The sequence below is a fragment of the Centruroides sculpturatus genome, unplaced genomic scaffold, assembly GCF_000671375.1.
Source record: "Centruroides sculpturatus isolate CEXI.00-Female unplaced genomic scaffold, Cexi_2.0 scaffold766, whole genome shotgun sequence".
NCBI lineage: Eukaryota > Metazoa > Arthropoda > Arachnida > Scorpiones > Buthidae > Centruroides > Centruroides sculpturatus.
This window is the reverse complement of record NW_019384954.1, coordinates 232591-256403: the sequence shown is the minus strand read 5'-3', so window position 1 is coordinate 256403 and position 23813 is coordinate 232591. Positions and strand designations below refer to the sequence as shown.

Here is a 23813-nt window from a genome sequence, read left to right as displayed (position 1 = left end):
TAGATAATAGTGTTGGCGAAAGTGAAATAGATTGAATTCGCAATATTGGATGCACCTTCTTCACAGTGAAATATTTCTAACCATTTGCAATATCTTGTGCATTCTATTCATTCGAATAAAATTATTTTCTTTCTAGTAATTACAAAATAGCCAATATTCACTAAAAAATCATCGTCACTCTCTTAGAAAATGACGCATCTCTTTCTCTCTCTCTCTCTCTCTCATCTTCCTTATCTTTTTTTTTTCCTTTATACTAAATTTAATTTTAGTCCCGAAATTTTGTTTCTGTGCCGTTCTTGATTTTTGGATTTCATCTAAAAATATATTTTTATACATAAATCTATTATATATATTCAACTATTCATAGATTTGATTCAAATTATATTACATTAACATAGAGTAAAATCTAGTTTTTATGTTCCAAGAATGATGAAAATTATATATTATTAATAATGTAATTTTTCTATCTTTAAATAGCTAAATACTCTTTCAATTTATTTTTTTTTCTTTAATATTTTCCTTGTTTCCTTTACGTTATTAATATATAATTACATCAGCTACGTTTCGCATCAAACACTTCATCGTTTTGAAATGAAAAGAAATCATTCGCCAAGATGAATTTTGCATACAACATTTATCAGAATCTAATTTATTTATGTTAAGTTAAAATTAAAAAATAAAATAAATTGTCTTTAAGTCTAAATTTAACATAAAAATCTTTCTGAATGATTAAAAAATATATAATTAATTTGAATCGAAATTAATGATGGTGTTGCCTACGCGTTATTAAATAACCAAGCTTACAATGAATAAATTTCATATCTATTTTAATATGACTTGGTCAAAATATAGAAACAAAACATGGGAACTACCAGGGGATCCGCGAAAACATATGATACGCGAGATGAGAAATTTTACATTCCTATTTTGTTTTTTTTAATGGATAGGGTAATATCTACACTAGGGCATATCCTTTGTTAATCAGTTCAACATGTTCTTTAGCTTTCATCCTCAAAGCAACGATGCTCGAGCTTCGAGGATCTTCCGCCAATTTCTCGTTGGAGGCTACCGAAAGATTTAGTGGACTAGATGGATCCAATGCCGCTGTCGTAACCGAAGAATTGGGCAAAAGTCCATTGAGCCCTCCGGATAACGCGAGTGATGTGGGAGCGGCGGGTGTCAGATAACTGGGATATACGGTATGAGGATGAGCTAAGAATCCTGGCAATCCTGTCAACGAAGAACCGAGCAGAGGAGATGTGATCCAAGGATCTAGAGTCAATGGACCAGATGGACTGGTCGATGCTGGAGAGCAAGTACCGAGAGACGGAGAAATTCCTGGAGTCGGTGATTGAGACCTTGGAAGATTGGAGGATGCTCCCGAATAATCTGAAGTCACGTGACTACCCAATGTCCGTAACGCGTTTTGACTTTCCAATTTTTCTTGTCGTCTCCATTTTGCTCGTCTATTTTGAAACCAGACCTAAAAAAAATAATGATAATAATAATTAAAATATTTATAAAGCTAAAAAAAAAATAAGGCATTCAATTTTAATAAACTGTAAATTATTTTCTTTAATATTAAGTCGCTATTTAATTACGATAAACTAAGAATAATTGAAGAGGATAAATTATTATAATTCATCATCTTAACTTATTTTTTAACGTTAGAAAATAAGAAAACGGTACAATATATTAAGTTTATGTGAATAGAATTTTTAATAATATTCATGAAATTATTCAAATTAACTAAAATATTCATATTATAAAAATTATTTTTTTAAATTAAAATGTAGATCAACGTCCTTTAAAGAGGAGGGGAGAAAAATGGACTTTTCGTAAATAAATAATTTACTTAATCACATTTTAAGAGTGATGATTCACTCGTATCATATTTAATTCGTCACGAAATCATCTTCCTCTTCTATTTACTAACAAATTTCTAAATTATTTTAAAAATTGCCACACTGATTTTTACAAGTTTACAAGTAAAAAAAAACAAAAAACGAACCTTTATTACCGACGATACGAGTAATTCATGTATTGACGATACAGAGAAAATTAGTTTGAATAACATTAGGCATTAAATGAATTTAGTATGCAAGACGAGTATGCATATATCGGTATCAAGGGGTGGACAGAATTGCCGTGACGCACGCACAGCCCGTCAAAAGTAACAAACTGATCCGAGAAGACGATTGCGTGATACTCCGCCCCTCCATTGGTACAGTTCGGGGTCAGAGGTTGACAAATGGAGTGCTGATGGATTCAGAAAGAAGTGAACAGCAAAGAATAAGGAACAGTGCCAGAATTAGCTGATATCACGCTATCAAAACGTCAAACTAGTAATCAGCATTTGCTCTAATCAGTTCTCTTTACTTTATTCTCTCATTTATAACTCCCATCTTAAATATTATTCACTAGTTTTTATGACTCAACTACTCTTTATTAAAATATCCATATTAAAACAACGAATTTAAATGATTTGCAATAGTTAAATTGCTTTAATCAATAAATAACTTTCATTCAATACTTTCGACGTATTATACGTAATTAAAATATTTATATACGATTATTTTGACGTGATTTTATAAGTGGAAACGTTTGAAATATATTTTAAACAATTATATATAATTAAATATTAAATTATGCAATAATCATTAGTTAGACTTTAATACTATTTAGATAAATTAGGAGATAAGCATTATACTGAAATGTAACAATGATTATTTCCTGATCTGCATATCAAGGCTGCATGTAGCGAATATCTTTACATTATTATTAGGTTATTTTAAAAAGGAATTAACCCATTAAAAAAATATTAAATAAAATTAACAAAATTTTAAATTTATTTATAGATCTTTTCGGCCTGTTAAAAGCCTATAAACACATTTATATTTTAACATTAACATACATTTTCAAGATATCTAAATAATGTTTAAATTTAATACAGATAATAATCATATATTAACTAAATATCGATTTTCTAGAAAAAAAACTCATTTTTTTACTCATATTTATGCAAAATTTAAAAGCTAAAATAGGCTATTTTCTTATTCATAGAACCTTTCCCTCATTCATCAGAATAAATAATAAAAAAAAAATTATATATATAAATCTCTCTACTTTTTTAAAACATTTCTCAGAACCAAATTTATTTTATTTTTAATCATATTTTTTTTACTTTAAAAAAAATGTTTTTTAAATATAAAAACGGTGGAAAATATATCAGAAAAAAATGGTGTGAAAATGTTATCATAATACAAATAAATTACCGTGTTATTTTACCATTGAAAAGCATTATAAATCACGAATTTAGTTATTTGTAAACTGTATAAAAGTTGTAGGAAAACAAATTAAAATATCAGAGTTAAAAGTCCCAGTTTAATCATAACTCATCAAAGTTTTAAATAATGAATGTTATAAATATATAATGAACTCATTAGCCTATTTGTTGTAATAACAAATAAAAAGCATTACCTCGTCAATTCTGGGAAAATTGAATAGTCGAGCACTAAAGTAGACTAATTAAAACATAGTACTTTAATTATATCTCGGTGGTTCCATTTTGTACACGTCCACATACGCAGAAAACATTTTATTCGTTCGAAATTCCAGATTAAACGGAGTGTGAAGTTAAAGAGAAGAAATATTTTTATACGTATAAATGATATTAAAGGTTTTCTTTTACGTATAAACTAATAAATTACACAAATCTCAACTATATTTTATGCTAGAGAATAAATTTACACTGATACAGTAACATTTTAGCGCCCCTGTAAATCAATCTTTCCTGTAAGATTTTAGTATTATACAGGCGTGCCTGACGTACAGGGGCAATAATAATTTCAGACTAGAGAATAATAATCAAGGAATCTCAGTGGATTTGCATGTAATTCTTGTAGATTCAAATCTTTCAGATAACGTCAAAGATAGTCAACTCCACCCCAGATTACTTCTTCAGTAAATTATTTTTGACCTTGACCTCATCATTAAAGAAAATTTTTACGCTTTGTATAACTCAATTATTTTATCTAAAGGAACAAAGATTTAATTATATAATTATACAAATAAATTAATTAACTTAATAATCGAACTTTATACAAAGTTAAAACTAAAAAATTTTTTAAAGTTTTATTTTAAAATATTTTACATCTTTAATTAACTTTAAAGCTTCATTTAATTAAAATTAATTATTTCGATTTTTGTATAAGCAATTAAATTAAGTAAAGAATGTTATTTTATTACATTTTTTTATATTTTTTCCTCGTATTTTTAAAGATATTATTATTATTATTATTATTATTTTAAATATATTTATTCGTTAAAGGCAATCGATTAAGTAAATTCTATCTCACTAATTAAGGAATTTAAAGTAAAATTAATTAGGTATTAAATTTAATTCTGTAGATTATAAAAACTTGCATGCATCATTATTTATCGAAGAATAAAGTAGCTTTTCTACTAGTTTAAAAGGAGGAAAAAAAAATTTAAATTTACGAATTGTTACAAAAGAATATATATATAAAAAAAGTGAAGAGAATGTTTTGAGTTTATACCAGATCAGAATTTTGTAGAGGTTTCAAAGCCAATATTTCAAAGAGATTGACCAAAATTTTTATTCATGGATGGAAATGTCAAATAGAAAATTTATATTTCCATTCTCGGAAAACATCTAGAAGCGACTGTTGCACTTTATACAAATGGTTGACGCTTAGAACAGAATAACTTCACTCTTTACACAGGAAGAATCACATTTTTTTTTGTGATTTTCTAAAAGAAAGGTTATCCTTAAACAACTGGGTTTTTCGGTGAAAAATGTTTGAAATCGCCCGGAGATAAAGAAAATTTCTTTTGGAATCTTTTAAGTGTATAACAGTAGAAAAAAAAAGTCTTCAAAAGTATTGAAAATTCAATGACGTTAATATAATGTTTAGATACATAAAATAGGCTTTGTAAGGCCTGACATTTAGATATATTTTAAACATAAAAGTCTCGTTTCTAAAACATTCAGTTCGAATATTTTAATAAATTAAATTGAAATACTGTTAATAATTATTAAAATTAAAATAATATAAAAAAACATTTACGATAATTGTGTATTTTTAGTGAGATATAACGCTTTATTACACGGTGAGAAAGCTGTAGATTTATCCTCTACTTTGTTTTAATATACTTTGAATAGATATTTAAAAAAAATGTATACTTTAGCAATAAAAAAATTATAAAAGGAAAGAATGTTTTATTTTACTATTTTTGTTTCTAGATATTAATTTCCCTAGAGATTAATTCGTTTCTAGCTGATTCTACCAAGATACTTCCCGTCTTTTAAAGCAGGAAATGAAGATGCAATTTCCTGAACACGTTTCTAGCCAATAGTGAAGAAGATAGACCTGGAGGGACGTCTTCTGTGTGAAAACAGCCATAAGTTTTGTAAACATACCAAGTACTCTTTTTATCAAATTGTACAACTTAGTTAATAGAGAAGAGAGTTACTAAAATCGTGATAAAATCTTAATAAAAATTTTAAAAAGAGGTGAAGAAAAAATTCTATAACTTACTTGAACTCTAACTTCCGGTAAGTTAACCTTCATAGCTAACTCTTCACGGCTATACACATCTGGATAATGAGATTTTTCGAAAGCTCTTTCCAATTCGTGTAGTTGGTAGGTGGTGAATGTTGTCCTGTTTCTTCTATGTTTCTTTTTAGGACCGTCGTCTGTACCTCCATCTTCCCCCAAATCGTCAGAGGGAGGGTCTTGTCTCTCTACTCCTTCTGCTGCCAAAGAGAACGAAGCCGGTTAGCCACAACAGTCAAAACTTCTAACCTAACATCTGTTGTAAACATTCTCCCATTCACCTTGCTCCCAGCGGGGAAGGAAATTGGGCTAAGCCTTTGTGAAACATTCGCTTATTTACAGATTAGCTGGAGCCAAAAACTGGCGGCACCAGGCTTACCCCCAAGGCAAAAAGATCTACTGGTGAATAGAATACTTGTCAGCCTTGTAAACTACTTTAGAGGGTTAATTTTAAGTACTCTTGGCTCAAATTACACATTTTCTAGTCGCTACTTTTTGTAGAATAATCTTTAAACCGTTTAATTTTGCTATTCTTAACGATAATTTTTCACCAATTTTCTTTAATATATATATATATATATAACCGGTGAAAAATTATAACGTTTAATGCATTCGTTGAAAAATTATTAAATCTTTTCAAAGATATTTCCATGTGTAATATTTCATGCCATGATTTACTGTATCGTTTAATACTTCGCTATAAAGCGATCACGCAATGTGCAACCTCCCATTTTTTGATAATTATTAACATTATATGATTAAGGCCAAAAATTATTCTTACATTATAACAATTTATGTATATATTTATATGATTTTATAATAAAAAAAATGATCTTAATTAACTTCTAGCTTTATAACAAATTCTAAGCTAAAAAATAGGTTATAAAATGATTTTTGTCTATTTTAAAGTAGGTTCTTATTAATTTAACGTTTAAAATTTCAATTTTATTATTTATTCTCTGCAATTATTTTAATAATAGAGCCTTTGGGATATATATTTAAAGATTTAATATTATATTTATACATTTTATAAATAATTTTGCTAAGATAGTTTTAATAGAAAATTTAATAAAATATATGAAAATTAATGACTTCTTTATAATGGAAAATATAAAATACAAATAAATCTTTCATTCTAACTTAATAATAATTTAAGATATTTATATAAATCGTGTAATTTATAACAAGAAGTCACGTCTAAATTCGCCATAGCTTACTATTACGCATGATAGAATTAGCATTAGCGAAATAATAATATATCTTTAACATTTTAAAGCAAATTTTTAAGCAACTGTAAGTAATTCTGCTTACAATTTTATAAAGAACGAATTTTATAAGCGGCTGAAGATGCAGCTAAATTCGTATCAATTAATGGATGCTATAACTTACCAACGTATCGTATTCAGAATAAATAGAAATAAAGACTTTTAAACCATATAAAATTACGATTTTAAGATATATTAACGAATTATTTACTCTATAATTTATTTTTATATAAATATCTTCTGTATAAAAGTCGTAAACATTAAGAGAAGTATCAGTTAAATTCGCCTACAAGAAAATAGATAAAAGTAATTTAATATTAAGAATTAAAGCATTAAATAGAGAAGGCCTATAACTTTATAAACATTCGCATAATATTTTANTTATAATGGATTAAAAAATATATATATATATATATAGCCTTAAAAAAATCACTTCAAACACTTTTATCCTTTTAAATATCCTCACACTATTTTTAATTAATAAAAATTATCCTTAAGTTTTCAAAATTATCTTGTATACAATTTAAAATTATGTATGAAATTTTCCTTTAATTACATTACACAACGAATTTTACGTGTTTATTTTAATAAATTATAACATGATCCCGTTGATGATTACAATTATTTTAGATATAATTTTTATCGACTCGCTAATGGATTTAAGTCGTTGTTTTCATTAATTTTCTATATATATTTTCTACAATTTTTGATGCTCTTATAATCAGAAAAAAAAAACCCCGCTCCTAAGACGACTTTATCACAATTTTAACGCAGTAATTTGGTAATTGTCAATTGAAGAGCATTTACTAAATTTATAGACAGGAGTAGATAGATCTAATAAGATTTTAGTCCCTGGAGATCTTTCTATCTCAACAAGATTATAGAGAATGGAGAATCAAAGAAAAAAAAAACTAGAAATAAATTTAGGGCCTGTTTAATAATATTAAATTTATGAAATATATTCTTCAATGAGGCCTTACAACCTTTAGGTTTTAAAATGCCTGAAGATAGAAGTCTATAAGGCTCATTGAATTTATAGAGAATGAACTGAATTTAAAAGTTATAGAGTTTGCTTCATGTTGAAATTCTTTATAAGAGCTTTCTTCGTGCATTTCAGAGCCATACCTACGCAAATTCAGGCATTTTAGAGCCTTACCTACGCAAATTCAGGCATTTTAGAACCTGCTACAAGCAACTTCAGGCATTTTAGAGCCTACTGCAAGGAAATTCGGGCATTTTAGAGGCTGTTTCGTGTAATTTAAAGCCTAAATAAAGCATTTTGGAGCATACATCGTGGCTTAATACTATAATTTACAGACTAAATATAATAACATTCGTGTTACATCTACTCTATCTAACATTTTATGCAAACGTAAAAATATACATCTAAGTTTAGAGCATCATTTCTAATAATCTTAATGTTTTCCTTGTGACTCTAAACAAAATCATAATATTTTATTTATAAACTTATTACTTATACTAATATAAATTTAGCCTAGTATTTTTGTTTTTAATAGTTTTGAAGCTGTAAGAATATTCTATCAGTTTAAATTAGTCATAAAATTGTTTGAATTTTAGAAAGTTATAAACAAAAGCATTTACATAGGGTATCGTGCAAGAGAATTAACGTATGAAAACTGACGTGATAGGCGTGAAAATTGAATTTTTTTCATTATCCCAAACTATAGAAATTACACAAGAAATTATAAAAATTAATTGTATGTATAATAGCAATAGAAATATATACAAATTCCCACGCATAAGCTCGAAATTCATACATTTATCATAAAAAAAAATTGGTTACATTTTTCCGAAATTTATACAAAGAATAAATATATTAAATACCAAAGAACCGTAAAATTGTCTTTAATTGACTTTAAAATGAGAGATTTTTTACCGATCTATCGGCTTTTTTCTCTATATAATCCTTTAATAGAGATGTCTTTAGTGAATGGTCTGTTGCACTTAGTGTAATGATGGTTCACTTATTGCTATCATCGACGATGTAACAATAATACAAAAAAGTGAACTACAACAATTACTTCGCTCCTATCTAATCATCGTATAATTAATTGAAATTATTAGAAAAGATAAATATTTCGTTAATAATTTACATGATTTAGTTAGTTCTTCCGTCGAAATTTCGATTTTATAAGACCAAATTGTCCATAGAATAGTAAACGTGACCGTCTGTCACGCACCCCAAGCAAAATGATGGGAAGTTAAAGCCACTAAACTGTGGCTGCATTTGTTTTCCCTGCGGTGACTCCGATAATTGATCAATTGTAAATTATATACATAAATTTCCCTTCTACATAATCTGTAAAGATTAAAATAAATANAAGCATTTTGGAGCATACATCGTGGCTTAATACTATAATTTACAGACTAAATATAATAACATTCGTGTTACATCTACTCTATCTAACATTTTATGCAAACGTAAAAATATACATCTAAGTTTAGAGCATCATTTCTAATAATCTTAATGTTTTCCTTGTGACTCTAAACAAAATCATAATATTTTATTTATAAACTTATTACTTATACTAATATAAATTTAGCCTAGTATTTTTGTTTTTAATAGTTTTGAAGCTGTAAGAATATTCTATCAGTTTAAATTAGTCATAAAATTGTTTGAATTTTAGAAAGTTATAAACAAAAGCATTTACATAGGGTATCGTGCAAGAGAATTAACGTATGAAAACTGACGTGATAGGCGTGAAAATTGAATTTTTTTCATTATCCCAAACTATAGAAATTACACAAGAAATTATAAAAATTAATTGTATGTATAATAGCAATAGAAATATATACAAATTCCCACGCATAAGCTCGAAATTCATACATTTATCATAAAAAAAAATTGGTTACATTTTTCCGAAATTTATACAAAGAATAAATATATTAAATACCAAAGAACCGTAAAATTGTCTTTAATTGACTTTAAAATGAGAGATTTTTTACCGATCTATCGGCTTTTTTCTCTATATAATCCTTTAATAGAGATGTCTTTAGTGAATGGTCTGTTGCACTTAGTGTAATGATGGTTCACTTATTGCTATCATCGACGATGTAACAATAATACAAAAAAGTGAACTACAACAATTACTTCGCTCCTATCTAATCATCGTATAATTAATTGAAATTATTAGAAAAGATAAATATTTCGTTAATAATTTACATGATTTAGTTAGTTCTTCCGTCGAAATTTCGATTTTATAAGACCAATTGTCCATAGAATAGTAAACGTGACCGTCTGTCACGCACCCCAAGCAAAATGATGGGAAGTTAAAGCCACTAAACTGTGGCTGCATTTGTTTTCCCTGCGGTGACTCCGATAATTGATCAATTGTAAATTATATACATAAATTTCCCTTCTACATAATCTGTAAAGATTAAAATAAATATAATTTATTGCGCTATGAAACTGTAATCGCATATATTTAAATGTCATTATTTATCAATTTATCATCTTTATTATTATTGTTATTATTATTTATAAAAATTTAATCTTTAATAGATCTAAATTTATCTTGGTGTTCTCATTAATTACAAGTTTAGTTTAATAATAAGAGTATTTTTTTGATTTAAAAAAAAAATCAATTTTATACTATAATTTCGTACGTTCGTTTGTCTGTTTTCGATGAACATAAATTATAACACTTAATTTTGTATTTTATAATTATTTATTTAATATTAACTGATTAATTTCTGGAAAATTATTTGTTTTTTTTTTATCAATATCATTCGTCTGATACGCTAATTTTCTATAGGCCTGACGTATGGATGTAAATTTAAATTATTGATGAAGAATTAATCAGGGATTAAATCTCTTTTTTTGTTTATTTAATTATATCAATTTGAAAAACATTTAGGTCTATTCCTTTTGAGTTATACTCTTAGTAAAAGAGCAGATGTGCATTAGGAGGAGAGAATTCATTCTTATCTTTGGTCCAACTCGTAAGTGGAACTTCTAACACACCAAAAAAATCGATATCTATCGCTTTTATCTAATGCCATCTGCACTTGATTTCTCTTGAAAGAAAATAAGACAATTTCCTCTCGAAATTTCATTGTTTATGCTATAAAAAAAAATATATATATATATATAGCCTTAAAAAAATCACTTCAAACACTTTTATCCTTTTAAATATCCTCACACTATTTTTAATTAATAAAAATTATCCTTAAGTTTTCAAAATTATCTTGTATACAATTTAAAATTATGTATGAAATTTTCCTTTAATTACATTACACAACGAATTTTACGTGTTTATTTTAATAAATTATAACATGATCCCGTTGATGATTACAATTATTTTAGATATAATTTTTATCGACTCGCTAATGGATTTAAGTCGTTGTTTTCATTAATTTTCTATATATATTTTCTACAATTTTTGATGCTCTTATAATCAGAAAAAAAAACCCGCTCCTAAGACGACTTTATCACAATTTTAACGCAGTAATTTGGTAATTGTCAATTGAAGAGCATTTACTAAATTTATAGACAGGAGTAGATAGATCTAATAAGATTTTAGTCCCTGGAGATCTTTCTATCTCAACAAGATTATAGAGAATGGAGAATCAAAGAAAAAAAAAACTATGTAACTCATAAAATCGAGAAAAACATTCGAAATCTGTTTATCTATAATTATTTTTTAAACTAAAATATTAATTGTTTTGTTGAACAATTTTCATGCTTTTTTTTTAAGTGAAAATTTGGTTTTCTTATGGAAGTTTCTTCAATTTATTTATTTGATAAAGATATATTTTAAGCATTTATCCCTCTTTTCAAAGATGATTTAATCAGATTAAAAGAAGATTAATCTTTACTTACCGAAGGAATTCTGGTAAAAACTAGTCGAACGGAACTGTTTGAATAAGAGAACCAACAGATTGAAAGTAGAAAGGTGTCGACAAAGTGACAAGCTCAGTTAAGTAGTCCTCCATCTGTCTGGTTTGTCCTTTCATCGCTCGTACCGCCATTGATGGGTAAAACTTAAATAGCCGCTATTAGACACAGCGCAAAGATATAGAATTACAGTACAGGTGGGGGAAACATTCCGTCTTGTGAACAAAGAAATCCCCCCAATTGCCAACAGCATAGGGAAGGCTATTTAGTGACAGCTTAAGTTCGCAACCGACTATAAACCTTTATAGGCCCAAGGGTTTCTCCAAAGAAAAATAAGAGATCTGCTCTTCTAATTCTATACATCAATGTACATCATCCCATTCATTAGACTTCTATGTACTATACTTTCACAAATAAAATTTTTACAAGATAAATAAATTTCCTATTTTTTTTTTTTTTTTAACGTTTAAGAATCTTTAAAATAAAAAAAAATAATAATAATTCGAGATTTACGCGATTTAATTTAATTTTATTTCATTAAAAATCTATCCATTAACTAAAGATCTTTACGAAGCGAATCTTTAGTAAAATCTTCTCGTCTTTTGTTTAAACTTGTAAAGAGCAATTAGAAGACTTAATTAGATTTTTAATGAATCTGTTTTAAATTAGAATTATCTGTAAGAAACTAAAAGAAAAATATATCTAAAACTTTAATTCTACGTAATTGGCAAATGTATTGGTTTGTACTTTAATTCGAAGATTTAAAACTGTACACGAAACCTTTAACTGAAGAAACTGTCGGTGAATATTTAATTGAATAAATTGTACAAAGAAACAGTATAAACAAATCTTAATTGAAGAATCTGTGCAAGAAACTATACATAAAAAGCCTTTAATTATATAAGAAACTGTACAAAAAAATCATAATTAAAGAAACCTTAACGTAAGCGCTTCTTAAACGTTCGGAAACAAGATTTTCTAGTATAAATTACTGTTCAAAATTCGAAAATCACAATAGAAAACGAGAAAATTGACAAATTACAACTCGACTTTTATATGTCTTTTGTATGAAATCGGTTTAAATTATGGGAAAAGAAAAAGAATAGAAGCATTAGCTATTGTTTAATTGAAGACTTGGGTACCCAATGACTCAGATTATCAACGGCAATTGTAGAGTAAACAACGAACTAACACACAACGGTGTGTAAACAAAATTATACGTCTCGTCTGAACCCAACAATATCAACGGAGGTCCATCAAAGTACCGTAGTCTTCCCCACTGTTCAAATCCGCTGGAGCATAGAATCTGTATTGACAGGTGGGTTTGTGAATAGTGTTCTGTCACTCTACAGGATGAAGCTTATGGCCGGCATCTGCTAAAAGAAACTTTCAACAAAATTCAAAGAGATTTGCTAATATTAACAAGAAAGACACAATAGATAAACCCCAAAACTGGATTTTAATGATGTAATTCTCTTGTTAAACAATTTCGTTTTACGGAAATAAAAAAAAAAGAAAAAGAAAAACGTTAAGCCCTTCTTTAAATAATTATTAAAATCATTTTAAAGAATTTGTAAATCAAGATTAACATATTAAAATGTATACATTAAAGTTAAATTTCTTATAATAATGTTATATCATTAATAAATATTCATAGAAATCTTTTAAATTCATTAAATAATCGTAAATTATTGAAGATGCTGAACTGATAAGGAGGATAAATTGATGCGGAAGATGCTGGAATTTTAATGCTAAACAATCTTTCTAATTATAGAAACATAAGAATAAAACCTGCGTTGTGTAATTTCTTATACAATTTGTAATAAAATATAACATTACAAATTTAAAAATTATAGTAATAATTGTTATTAACATAACATAAATTATAATTAATTTAATTTATTTTATTATCCGAAACTTCGTAGGCCTACTATAAAATGATTAAAGTAAGAACGATACGTAAACATATATATATATATTAAAAAAACACTTCTTAATATTTAAATTAAAAGAAAAATAATGATTTATCGTATTTAATTTTATATTTTAATCACTATCGCTTAATTTAATTAGGAAAGTAATAAGCTAATGTGTGTAGCAGAGTTACCTAATCAATTTTTGTTATTTATGCTATCGGAAAATAGAAATTAAGAAGAAGAAACATTGTTCTAATCTACTAAAAATATAATAAAATATTCTCGATTCATGCTTAGACATTCATTTATAATTTACTAATGCTCTTAATATCATGCGTGATTTATTTAAAAATATATTTAACCTTATTTTCTTAGGAATTTAAATATCATTAATGCATTTTAATGATATAAAATTCTCTACAGCTGTTTACGTTCGAAGAATAGATTATGTATCTGTAATAATAATAATAAAATAAAAAAAAAAACACCCCAATTTAGAACCTATCTAGATTGAAGATAATGGATATTGAGCGATACGTAGGACGTAGAAAGTGCTTAATGTAGTCTATTGATCTAAAAAGGCTAATCAATAAAGTTCAATCATATAATAGGACCAATTAGTTTTATCTCAAATATGATTGATCTTTAAAAAAAAAAAAACCCTACGCTAATGAATTTTGAATAATTCTTTGTTTAATTTTAGGTAATGTAAATAGGTAAAATGATAAATCTATTCGATTTTTTCTATATAAAATTAGGTTTTAAAGTTGATTTTAAGAGTATTTTTGCTGTATGCGAGGGCCTTTTTTTTGTGTTGTAAACGATAGCATTTGGTTGATCTTATTTTAATTTTAAGCGATTTTTATTAAGTTAAAAAACTAATTTATCTTTGTATAAAAGTAAATTTTTAAGTAGATTTTAAAGCCATTTTTTTATTATAAAATAAAGGTTTAGTTTTGTTTTTGTATAGGAGAGAATGACAAATTGTTACGTTTAGTGGAAAGTCTTTCTGTATATCTCAGTTACATTTTGTTAATTCAGCAAAGAAAAAAAATTATCGAGTAATTTTAAAGGTAATTTTTCAAGTTAAATAGATTTATCACCTTATGAATACCAGGTTCTAAAGGTAAAATAAGATTAAAGTGGCGACTCACGAAATTTTACGCCGGCTTTTCAATGTCATCCATTTATGTTGAGTTGGTTGTGTTTGTATAGAGATGGGAGCCGTGCTTTACTTGTATGAATTATTGTAACATGCTAACTTGTCACGCGAACAGAAACTTGTCCTGTTCGAGTCTAATTTGATCAATGATACACAAGAACAGGGTCTAAGGTCTGGAAATCGACTTTAGTTACAAAACCGTAAGTGACGGGACTTACGTTTAGATCTTATTATTTTCCACAGATATTTAAATTCACGCAATTAGGTCTTATCACGTGTCATGCAATATTTAGCATACAGTCACCGAATAGGCGCTACAACGGCTCAAACCAACGGTACAAGCTAGATAAATCATGTACTCCGCCCAGTGTCGCACGCTGTCCGCATGTCAAAGAGGCAAAAGCACACGATTGTCCACCACAATCGACCCATTATCTTAATTACTGTTACAGAGGGAGGGTCGAATAAAAAAAAAATATATAACATTCTAGCTACCGACTTACCGTTATTGGTTTGTTCACGTTCGTTAGACACCAGACTCAACAGGGGAGATTCTAGGTTATGTTGAACACTGTCCGAATCTACCGCGGGTCTCTTCCTTCTTTTCAGTCCCAATATGGCATCGATGGTATGCGTAGGTGTAGTATTAGGTCTATTTTCGTCCTGACCGTGTCCGTTACTGGAAGCCTTAGCTCTTTCTGTAGGGCAAACAGTACACTTCTGACTTGTCAGACCCACGTCCATGTTTGTATAGAGTTTCAAGGCACCAATGATGACGAAACGTCAGGAAGCCATAATCTGAACCATGCAGCAGGTGGATAGGGCACAGAGAGGTCGCGCGATGTCCAGACAGATCGTGGAGGTTCGGCTTTCACGCGCCAACAACTCTCTGTGATTGGGCCTTCCTTTTCTATTAAGTAAGTGCACCGTGTTGTTCTATTGATCGTCGACCAATGGGATTACGTAGCTGTATATGACAGAAGCGAACGTCTAACCAATGGCACACGTTGGTAAGGGTGAAGGTTAGTCGAGATTTGTGCAATTAAGTGTTGTGTGCCGGACTGATTAGAGATGAGGAGTTAAAAGGATGGGGATGTTGCCCCGTTTTCAGGAAACACTTGACTTTAATCGCTCGATAACTTAACCTGGAAATCCGCAAATTATTTGCATTTATCTGGATGATTTAATGAATCGTTTCGCCCATAAACTAACATTATTCTATATAGAAATGTTCCTTTCTCTCTCCAAATCTGCATCTCTGCTTAAAAAANTTTAAATTGTCAAAAAATGTTTTATTATAAAAATAAAATTAATTTAACGAAAATTCGTACAATTATCGATAATTTTCATTAGTAAATATAGATAAACTGTATTAAACTTAGCTTATAAATCAGTTGTTTATCCAGGTTTGAATTTATATTTTATTGCAAAAACATCGAATGCTCTACTACTAGAAAAAAAGACGTTATATAGCCCACATTTCTCAACCAGTAGATCGCGATCCCCGAGCAATCCATCCAGATAAATCCACGCTTTTCCAATGCGTTTAAAAGAGACACCGACCAAAAACAAGTTGGAAAACAATAGTTTAAATTTGCATACAACACATCAAAAATAGAGAAAAATTAACATTAATTTCTAATGCTTACAAATAATAATTTTTGATTATGCGGGTTCGAACCAACCAATCATTTTATTTTTAAAATAGTGTGTTGTATTGACAAATCTTAAACCGTCGATAGTATATTTCTATCCATGAGAATACGAACCATTTTAAAATACCTTTATAGTAAGAGGATGGTGTTCGGATCCACACGGATTTTTTTTTTTTTTACTTAAACGAATGGGATTTCTTTGCAGAAAACTAAAACTTATCGATTATATATATGTTTTTTAAAGGTAATTGTGGCTTATTTCATCCCCCTTTTTCCATAAAGTCGATAGAGTTTCTCTACGCACCTGCAACGGTTAAAGGTCGTTAAGGCCCTTCTATTTTCCAATTGATCCATTTTTCTACTTTGCGTGTAATTATATTTTAGTTATTTATAAATTTCAATCATAATTTTTCAAAAAATACACGAACATTTTTTGGCAAAAATTATACAAATTGATAAACCAAAAAAAAAAAAAAATCTATTATTTTCGAATCAAAAATTAAATTTTGCAATGAATGAATTTATAATTTACTGTATTTAAATTACAAATACGAGAGGGTGTGGCGTTTGTAAATGATGATCTTGAGCAATAAAAATATAAAAAAATGTATATTAAAAATATATAATGCGATTATATTATTCATGAATATATACTTTTTTTTTTCTTTTTTAAATATATTTAAGATACGTTTCGTTGATTATGTATTAAAGTATGAGAACCCCCCTACCCTTGTAATACTAAAAACATTACTAGTTAAATACTTCTGTGAGTTATATTTTACTAACAAACTCCATCACGTAATTATACTTAAGTTTTCATTGATTTAATATTCTAGACAGTTTTATATAATAGGTTTATCGCAAAATAATACTTGACAGTATAGAGTATGGCCTTGTGATAGTTTCCATAATACACTCCACGTGACCATATCTGTGTAATTACATTAGCAGTAATTATTAATTTCACTCAGGTAATTATGAATGTATCAGTTTTTCTGCACACATCAGGTGTCAGCCTTAAGTGTAATTAAGTAAAATAATAGTTAATATAAGCATAACAATGAAAGATATTAATCATTTTAACGACTTGGACCTATTTTAAATTTAATTGTAAAATAATACATTATCTATTGTATAGTTCGTATCGTTTATAGCTGTGTATAGAGTTTAAGTATAGAGAAAAGTGCTCAATTTTACTCATTTAAATGGATTATTCGTATAATTTGTAGTTTTTTTTTCCATTTTATAATATTTTCTCGTCAATTTTTATAGAAAAATAGAATTTTAAAACGTCAATAGATGAAATAGAAGTGTTTATTATGGAGCCATACACACGTTCTTGAACACCATTTGAATAGGTGTTGAGAATGTGCACAATTCTATTCTACTTTATACCAATTCTTATATTTTCTTACTAAGATCATAATCTGATTCTTGTCAACACCTTTTCAATAGGCATATCTGTATAGATGGTTGCACTTTTGCTATTTGTCCCATGGGGTGTCTCCTACTCGTGTAACACCAGAGGCTTCATTGGAAATTCCGTTTGTGTCACCGCATGCAATAATAGTAGCGTGTCACAATTTACATACCCTCCGTCTTTATTCATATGTGAATTGGACAACCTCTATTATTCACAGATACTCATTAGCGATATTTATTGTTGTACCATCAACCCCGTAAATTAATCAAACTTTCTAAATGTAAAAAAAAGGAAATTATTTTTAAAAAATCTCATTAATTTTTTGAGTTAAATATAAACGAATTTAATATATATATATATTTAAAANAATCCATCCAGATAAATCCACGCTTTTCCAATGCGTTTAAAAGAGACACCGACCAAAAACAAGTTGGAAAACAATAGTTTAAATTTGCATACAACACATCAAAAATAGAGAAAAATTAACATTAATTTCTAATGCTTACAAATAATAATTTTTGATTATGCGGGTTCGAACCAACCAATCATTTTATTTTTAAAATAGTGTGTTGTATTGACAAATCTTAAACCGTCGATAGTATATTTCTATCCATGAGAATACGAACCATTTTAAAATACCTTTATAGTAAGAGGATGGTGTTCGGATCCACACGGATTTTTTTTTTTTTTACTTAAACGAATGGGATTTCTTTGCAGAAAACTAAAACTTATCGATTATATATATGTTTTTTAAAGGTAATTGTGGCTTATTTCATCCCCCTTTTTCCATAAAGTCGATAGAGTTTCTCTACGCACCTGCAACGGTTAAAGGTCGTTAAGGCCCTTCTATTTTCCAATTGATCCATTTTTCTACTTTGCGTGTAATTATATTTTAGTTATTTATAAATTTCAATCATAATTTTTCAAAAAATACACGAACATTTTTTGGCAAAAATTATACAAATTGATAAACCAAAAAAAAAAAAATCTATTATTTTCGAATCAAAAATTAAATTTTGCAATGAATGAATTTATAATTTACTGTATTTAAATTACAAATACGAGAGGGTGTGGCGTTTGTAAATGATGATCTTGAGCAATAAAAATATAAAAAAATGTATATTAAAAATATATAATGCGATTATATTATTCATGAATATATACTTTTTTTTTTCTTTTTTAAATATATTTAAGATACGTTTCGTTGATTATGTATTAAAGTATGAGAACCCCCCTACCCTTGTAATACTAAAAACATTACTAGTTAAATACTTCTGTGAGTTATATTTTACTAACAAACTCCATCACGTAATTATACTTAAGTTTTCATTGATTTAATATTCTAGACAGTTTTATATAATAGGTTTATCGCAAAATAATACTTGACAGTATAGAGTATGGCCTTGTGATAGTTTCCATAATACACTCCACGTGACCATATCTGTGTAATTACATTAGCAGTAATTATTAATTTCACTCAGGTAATTATGAATGTATCAGTTTTTCTGCACACATCAGGTGTCAGCCTTAAGTGTAATTAAGTAAAATAATAGTTAATATAAGCATAACAATGAAAGATATTAATCATTTTAACGACTTGGACCTATTTTAAATTTAATTGTAAAATAATACATTATCTATTGTATAGTTCGTATCGTTTATAGCTGTGTATAGAGTTTAAGTATAGAGAAAAGTGCTCAATTTTACTCATTTAAATGGATTATTCGTATAATTTGTAGTTTTTTTTTCCATTTTATAATATTTTCTCGTCAATTTTTATAGAAAAATAGAATTTTAAAACGTCAATAGATGAAATAGAAGTGTTTATTATGGAGCCATACACACGTTCTTGAACACCATTTGAATAGGTGTTGAGAATGTGCACAATTCTATTCTACTTTATACCAATTCTTATATTTTCTTACTAAGATCATAATCTGATTCTTGTCAACACCTTTTCAATAGGCATATCTGTATAGATGGTTGCACTTTTGCTATTTGTCCCATGGGGTGTCTCCTACTCGTGTAACACCAGAGGCTTCATTGGAAATTCCGTTTGTGTCACCGCATGCAATAATAGTAGCGTGTCACAATTTACATACCCTCCGTCTTTATTCATATGTGAATTGGACAACCTCTATTATTCACAGATACTCATTAGCGATATTTATTGTTGTACCATCAACCCCGTAAATTAATCAAACTTTCTAAATGTAAAAAAAGGAAATTATTTTTTAAAAAATCTCATTAATTTTTTGAGTTAAATATAAACGAATTTAATATATATATATATTTAAAAATTAATTAATAAATTCTACTTAAAAAATTGCCAAAAAAAAACCAAGCGTGAAATGGTTAGAGTGTTTTTTTTTGCGTTAAATTTTTTAATTAATTGCCTATTATTATTATTAAATTGCTGCTTTTGTATTAGGGAATAGAAAGAAGAGATTCACTGCAATTCTATATAATTAAATATTGAAGATCCACCCCCTGCTGTATCAAATATTAAGTTTTGTAACAGACCCGAGCTAGTTGTACGGTTAGACACGTTCAAGTTTTTGTAGACAGGGTGTGGAGATATCGAACACACATCAAACTACCACGTTATTGCTGTAGTCACAATGGTAACTCTATAATTCATGTTACGACTCACACTTTAATGGCGCAATATAGGGGTATAAAAACTCTCTTTCCTCTATCCTTAATGTTGCTTATTAGGCTGATACATTGTAGTTAATTCGTTTGTAATACAAGTTGCTGATTTTAGTACTTTGTTCTACTGTAATTTTCCAAGTTAAATTTATATTCTATACAATGTATAATGAATTTATCATATCCAATAATATGGATTTTTAAATAATTGACTTGAAAGGATGAATTTGCTTATTTTATCAATGAGTTAATGCTTCTTTATATTAAGTTATATCGTTATTATATGCCTTATACTGTGTATCATTTATTTCTCGTAGCAATTTTGTTATACGCGCCATTAATTTTTAGATTAAAGCTNTTTCATGAACTGAATTAGAAGTAACATTTTTTCTATTTTTTAAGAAATAGTAACTTAAAAAATTGCATATTTTTTGTTTAGAGAGGCTATAATATATATATATATATATATATATATATATATATATATAAATATTTTAGAAATAAATAAGAAAAAATCGATAAAACTTTGTTGATGTCAATGAGAACAATCAGTATTATTGACAGCGATTGTAAAGTGAAAAAGAAGCTGATAAATGGATTTCCTTTTTTTTTTTTTTGTTTAACCATTTATAAGATAAAAATTTCTATCTTTTCTACAAATATTATTGACATTTTTCTTGATTTATAGAAAATTCTTGACATATCCAATATGCCTAGTCTATATGAATTTCAGGATTTTTCTCACCTTCACTAAACAGAAGAGAGAAAACAAAAGCAAAATAACTACAATATTTAAAATAATTTATTAATTTAAGCATATATATAAATAATTTACACGTTAAAAAATATTCTAATCTTCACACTAATCCAAAAATTCTAGTTTTTAGTTAAAAAATAACTTCGATTTTAAACATTTATAATATAACTTCCCAACCTTATTTAATTTTAAAAATTAAACAATGTGATTTTTTCACTTCCGTGGTGATCGCGGACTACTAGTTGAGTAACTAAGATTGGAAATATATCTTAATCTTTTATAAAAGTGATTTAAATACGAACTCTCATATATTAAATGTATTTTGTTGATACGATTTAAGAGTATTTAAGATAATTTCGATTGAGAAATCTTTCTTTATCTAACCAATTTAATATAAAAGAGATGGAAAACATTGTTTTGAATTACAAATGAGTGGAGTAAATGTTAATTTGTATGCGCTCGTTACCATCCAGTTCTTGATTCTTTGATGCTCTTATTACAATTGATTTCTTACCGAGTTAAATCGATTTTTATCGATTTAAGCATTCCACTCCAACTATCGCTCGTTTAGAGAAATTGCCACATATTCTCGGAATTCCATCACATTTGAATAGAAACTTGATGGAAAATAGGCTCTATTTCATCTCTCCTTTACCTTGCTCTTTTGAGTTTTCGATTGTTTTCACATTATCCCCTTTTAATCTAACAAATTTTAAACATTTTCCTTGGAAATTTTACATGGAAAGTGATTAAATCTTATGTAATTTCAATGAATGAATAAGTATAAAGTTATGAATGAAGTTGATGAAGTGTTGAAATTTTGTATATATATATATAGTTGAATTATATAAATAAAAGTGAAGAGATGGTATAGAATTATAAAATGCAAATGATAAACTAGAACAAAACGTAATATTTGGTTTATAAAATTGAAAGTGTAAAATTCCAGCTATGAAAGTTCAAATAAGTTATCATTTATTTAGTTTCATTAAAGCGAATTTCTAGATAGAGACCCAAGTTTAAAGTGTTACAGACACACCAATGACGTCACANTTAATAAATTCTACTTAAAAAATTGCCAAAAAAAAACCAAGCGTGAAATGGTTAGAGTGTTTTTTTTTGCGTTAAATTTTTTAATTAATTGCCTATTATTATTATTAAATTGCTGCTTTTGTATTAGGGAATAGAAAGAAGAGATTCACTGCAATTCTATATAATTAAATATTGAAGATCCACCCCCTGCTGTATCAAATATTAAGTTTTGTAACAGACCCGAGCTAGTTGTACGGTTAGACACGTTCAAGTTTTTGTAGACAGGGTGTGGAGATATCGAACACACATCAAACTACCACGTTATTGCTGTAGTCACAATGGTAACTCTATAATTCATGTTACGACTCACACTTTAATGGCGCAATATAGGGGTATAAAAACTCTCTTTCCTCTATCCTTAATGTTGCTTATTAGGCTGATACATTGTAGTTAATTCGTTTGTAATACAAGTTGCTGATTTTAGTACTTTGTTCTACTGTAATTTTCCAAGTTAAATTTATATTCTATACAATGTATAATGAATTTATCATATCCAATAATATGGATTTTTAAATAATTGACTTGAAAGGATGAATTTGCTTATTTTATCAATGAGTTAATGCTTCTTTATATTAAGTTATATCGTTATTATATGCCTTATACTGTGTATCATTTATTTCTCGTAGCAATTTTGTTATACGCGCCATTAATTTTTAGATTAAAGCTGTGTAAATTTTAAATGAACTTTTATGTCATACGCAAATTCTCATTATCTTTCTGAATGTTTAATTTGCATTTTTGACACATTAAAAATAGAAAAATTTAGTAAAAAAATCGATTTTTTAGACTAAACAAACGTGTATTTACGTAGCTAAATACGTGGCACATAAACTTTTGTCATGGTAAAATGGTAAATTAAACAGTTTACTAAAATGATTTTAAACTTTTTTTATGTAAAACTTTAACAAAATTATCAAAGCATCCTTTGGAAAATTGAATAAATCAGTTATGGATAAATAGAGTGTTCCGTATGACGTAACGAAATGGCCATAATTTAAAATCGAAAGATTACACATCACCCAACTATGATTTTCTTAACTGTGGCTCCACTAAGTGCACAGGAAATCAAACGAGGGTACACAACAGTCCCAGCACTCCCATGTCGGTAATTGTATTAGGCGTACAAAAGCCGTTTTTCTAGGCCATTTGCTACTCCCTCATACTGTCTATTACATCCATTAATGGGGTAGTCAGGTACTAGGAACAACTACGCCCTTCAATCGAGCGGGGGTAGCTGAAAATATTAAATATCGCGTAATTCGGCGGACATACAAATCTAGCGCTTTGTACTCTCGGTGCAAGGTTGGTATATGAGTTTTTTTTTTACGTCAGCGGGACTCGGCAGATGCACCAGCCGACCCCACGTGGTGGGGTTACACATGGACGCACTTGAATAGGGTGCCCTGTGTAAACCTAGAACCCTATAACATAGTTTACCTGTACGAGGCATTCTT

At 27.9% G+C, this 23813-nt stretch overlaps 1 protein-coding gene across 2 annotated transcripts; it reads right to left on the bottom strand.

Moving 5' to 3' along the window:
* Nucleotides 1-866: 866 nt before the first annotated feature.
* Nucleotides 867-15615, bottom strand: LOC111632346 (retinal homeobox protein Rx3-like). 2 transcript variants are annotated; one of them, XM_023376755.1, is made up of 3 exons: nt 15284-15615; nt 5562-5779; nt 867-1483 (listed from the first exon to the last, which is right to left on the bottom strand). In XM_023376755.1, exons 1-3 carry the CDS (start codon nt 15522-15524, stop codon nt 956-958), a joined length of 987 nt encoding a protein of 328 aa, XP_023232523.1. In that variant the 5' UTR covers nt 15525-15615; the 3' UTR covers nt 867-955. The 2 variants fall into 2 exon arrangements, with proteins under 2 accessions (XP_023232523.1, XP_023232524.1); XM_023376756.1 differs by having other exon boundaries at nt 5562-5776.
* Between the last annotated feature and the right edge of the window lie 8198 nt (nt 15616-23813).

Bases quoted from the DNA above. Each gene is read 5' to 3' on its own strand.
- LOC111632346 (XM_023376755.1), bottom strand. From the start codon at position 15,524: ATGGACGTGGGTCTGACAAGTCAGAAGTGTACTGTTTGCCCTACAGAA. The intron at 5,780-15,283 runs GTAAGTCGGTAG...TCTCTTTGGCAG, and splicing joins ACGTGAACAAACCAATAACG to CAGAAGGAGTAGAGAGACAA. The intron at 1,484-5,561 runs GTAAGTTATAGA...TATTTTTTTTAG, and splicing joins TACCGGAAGTTAGAGTTCAA to GTCTGGTTTCAAAATAGACG.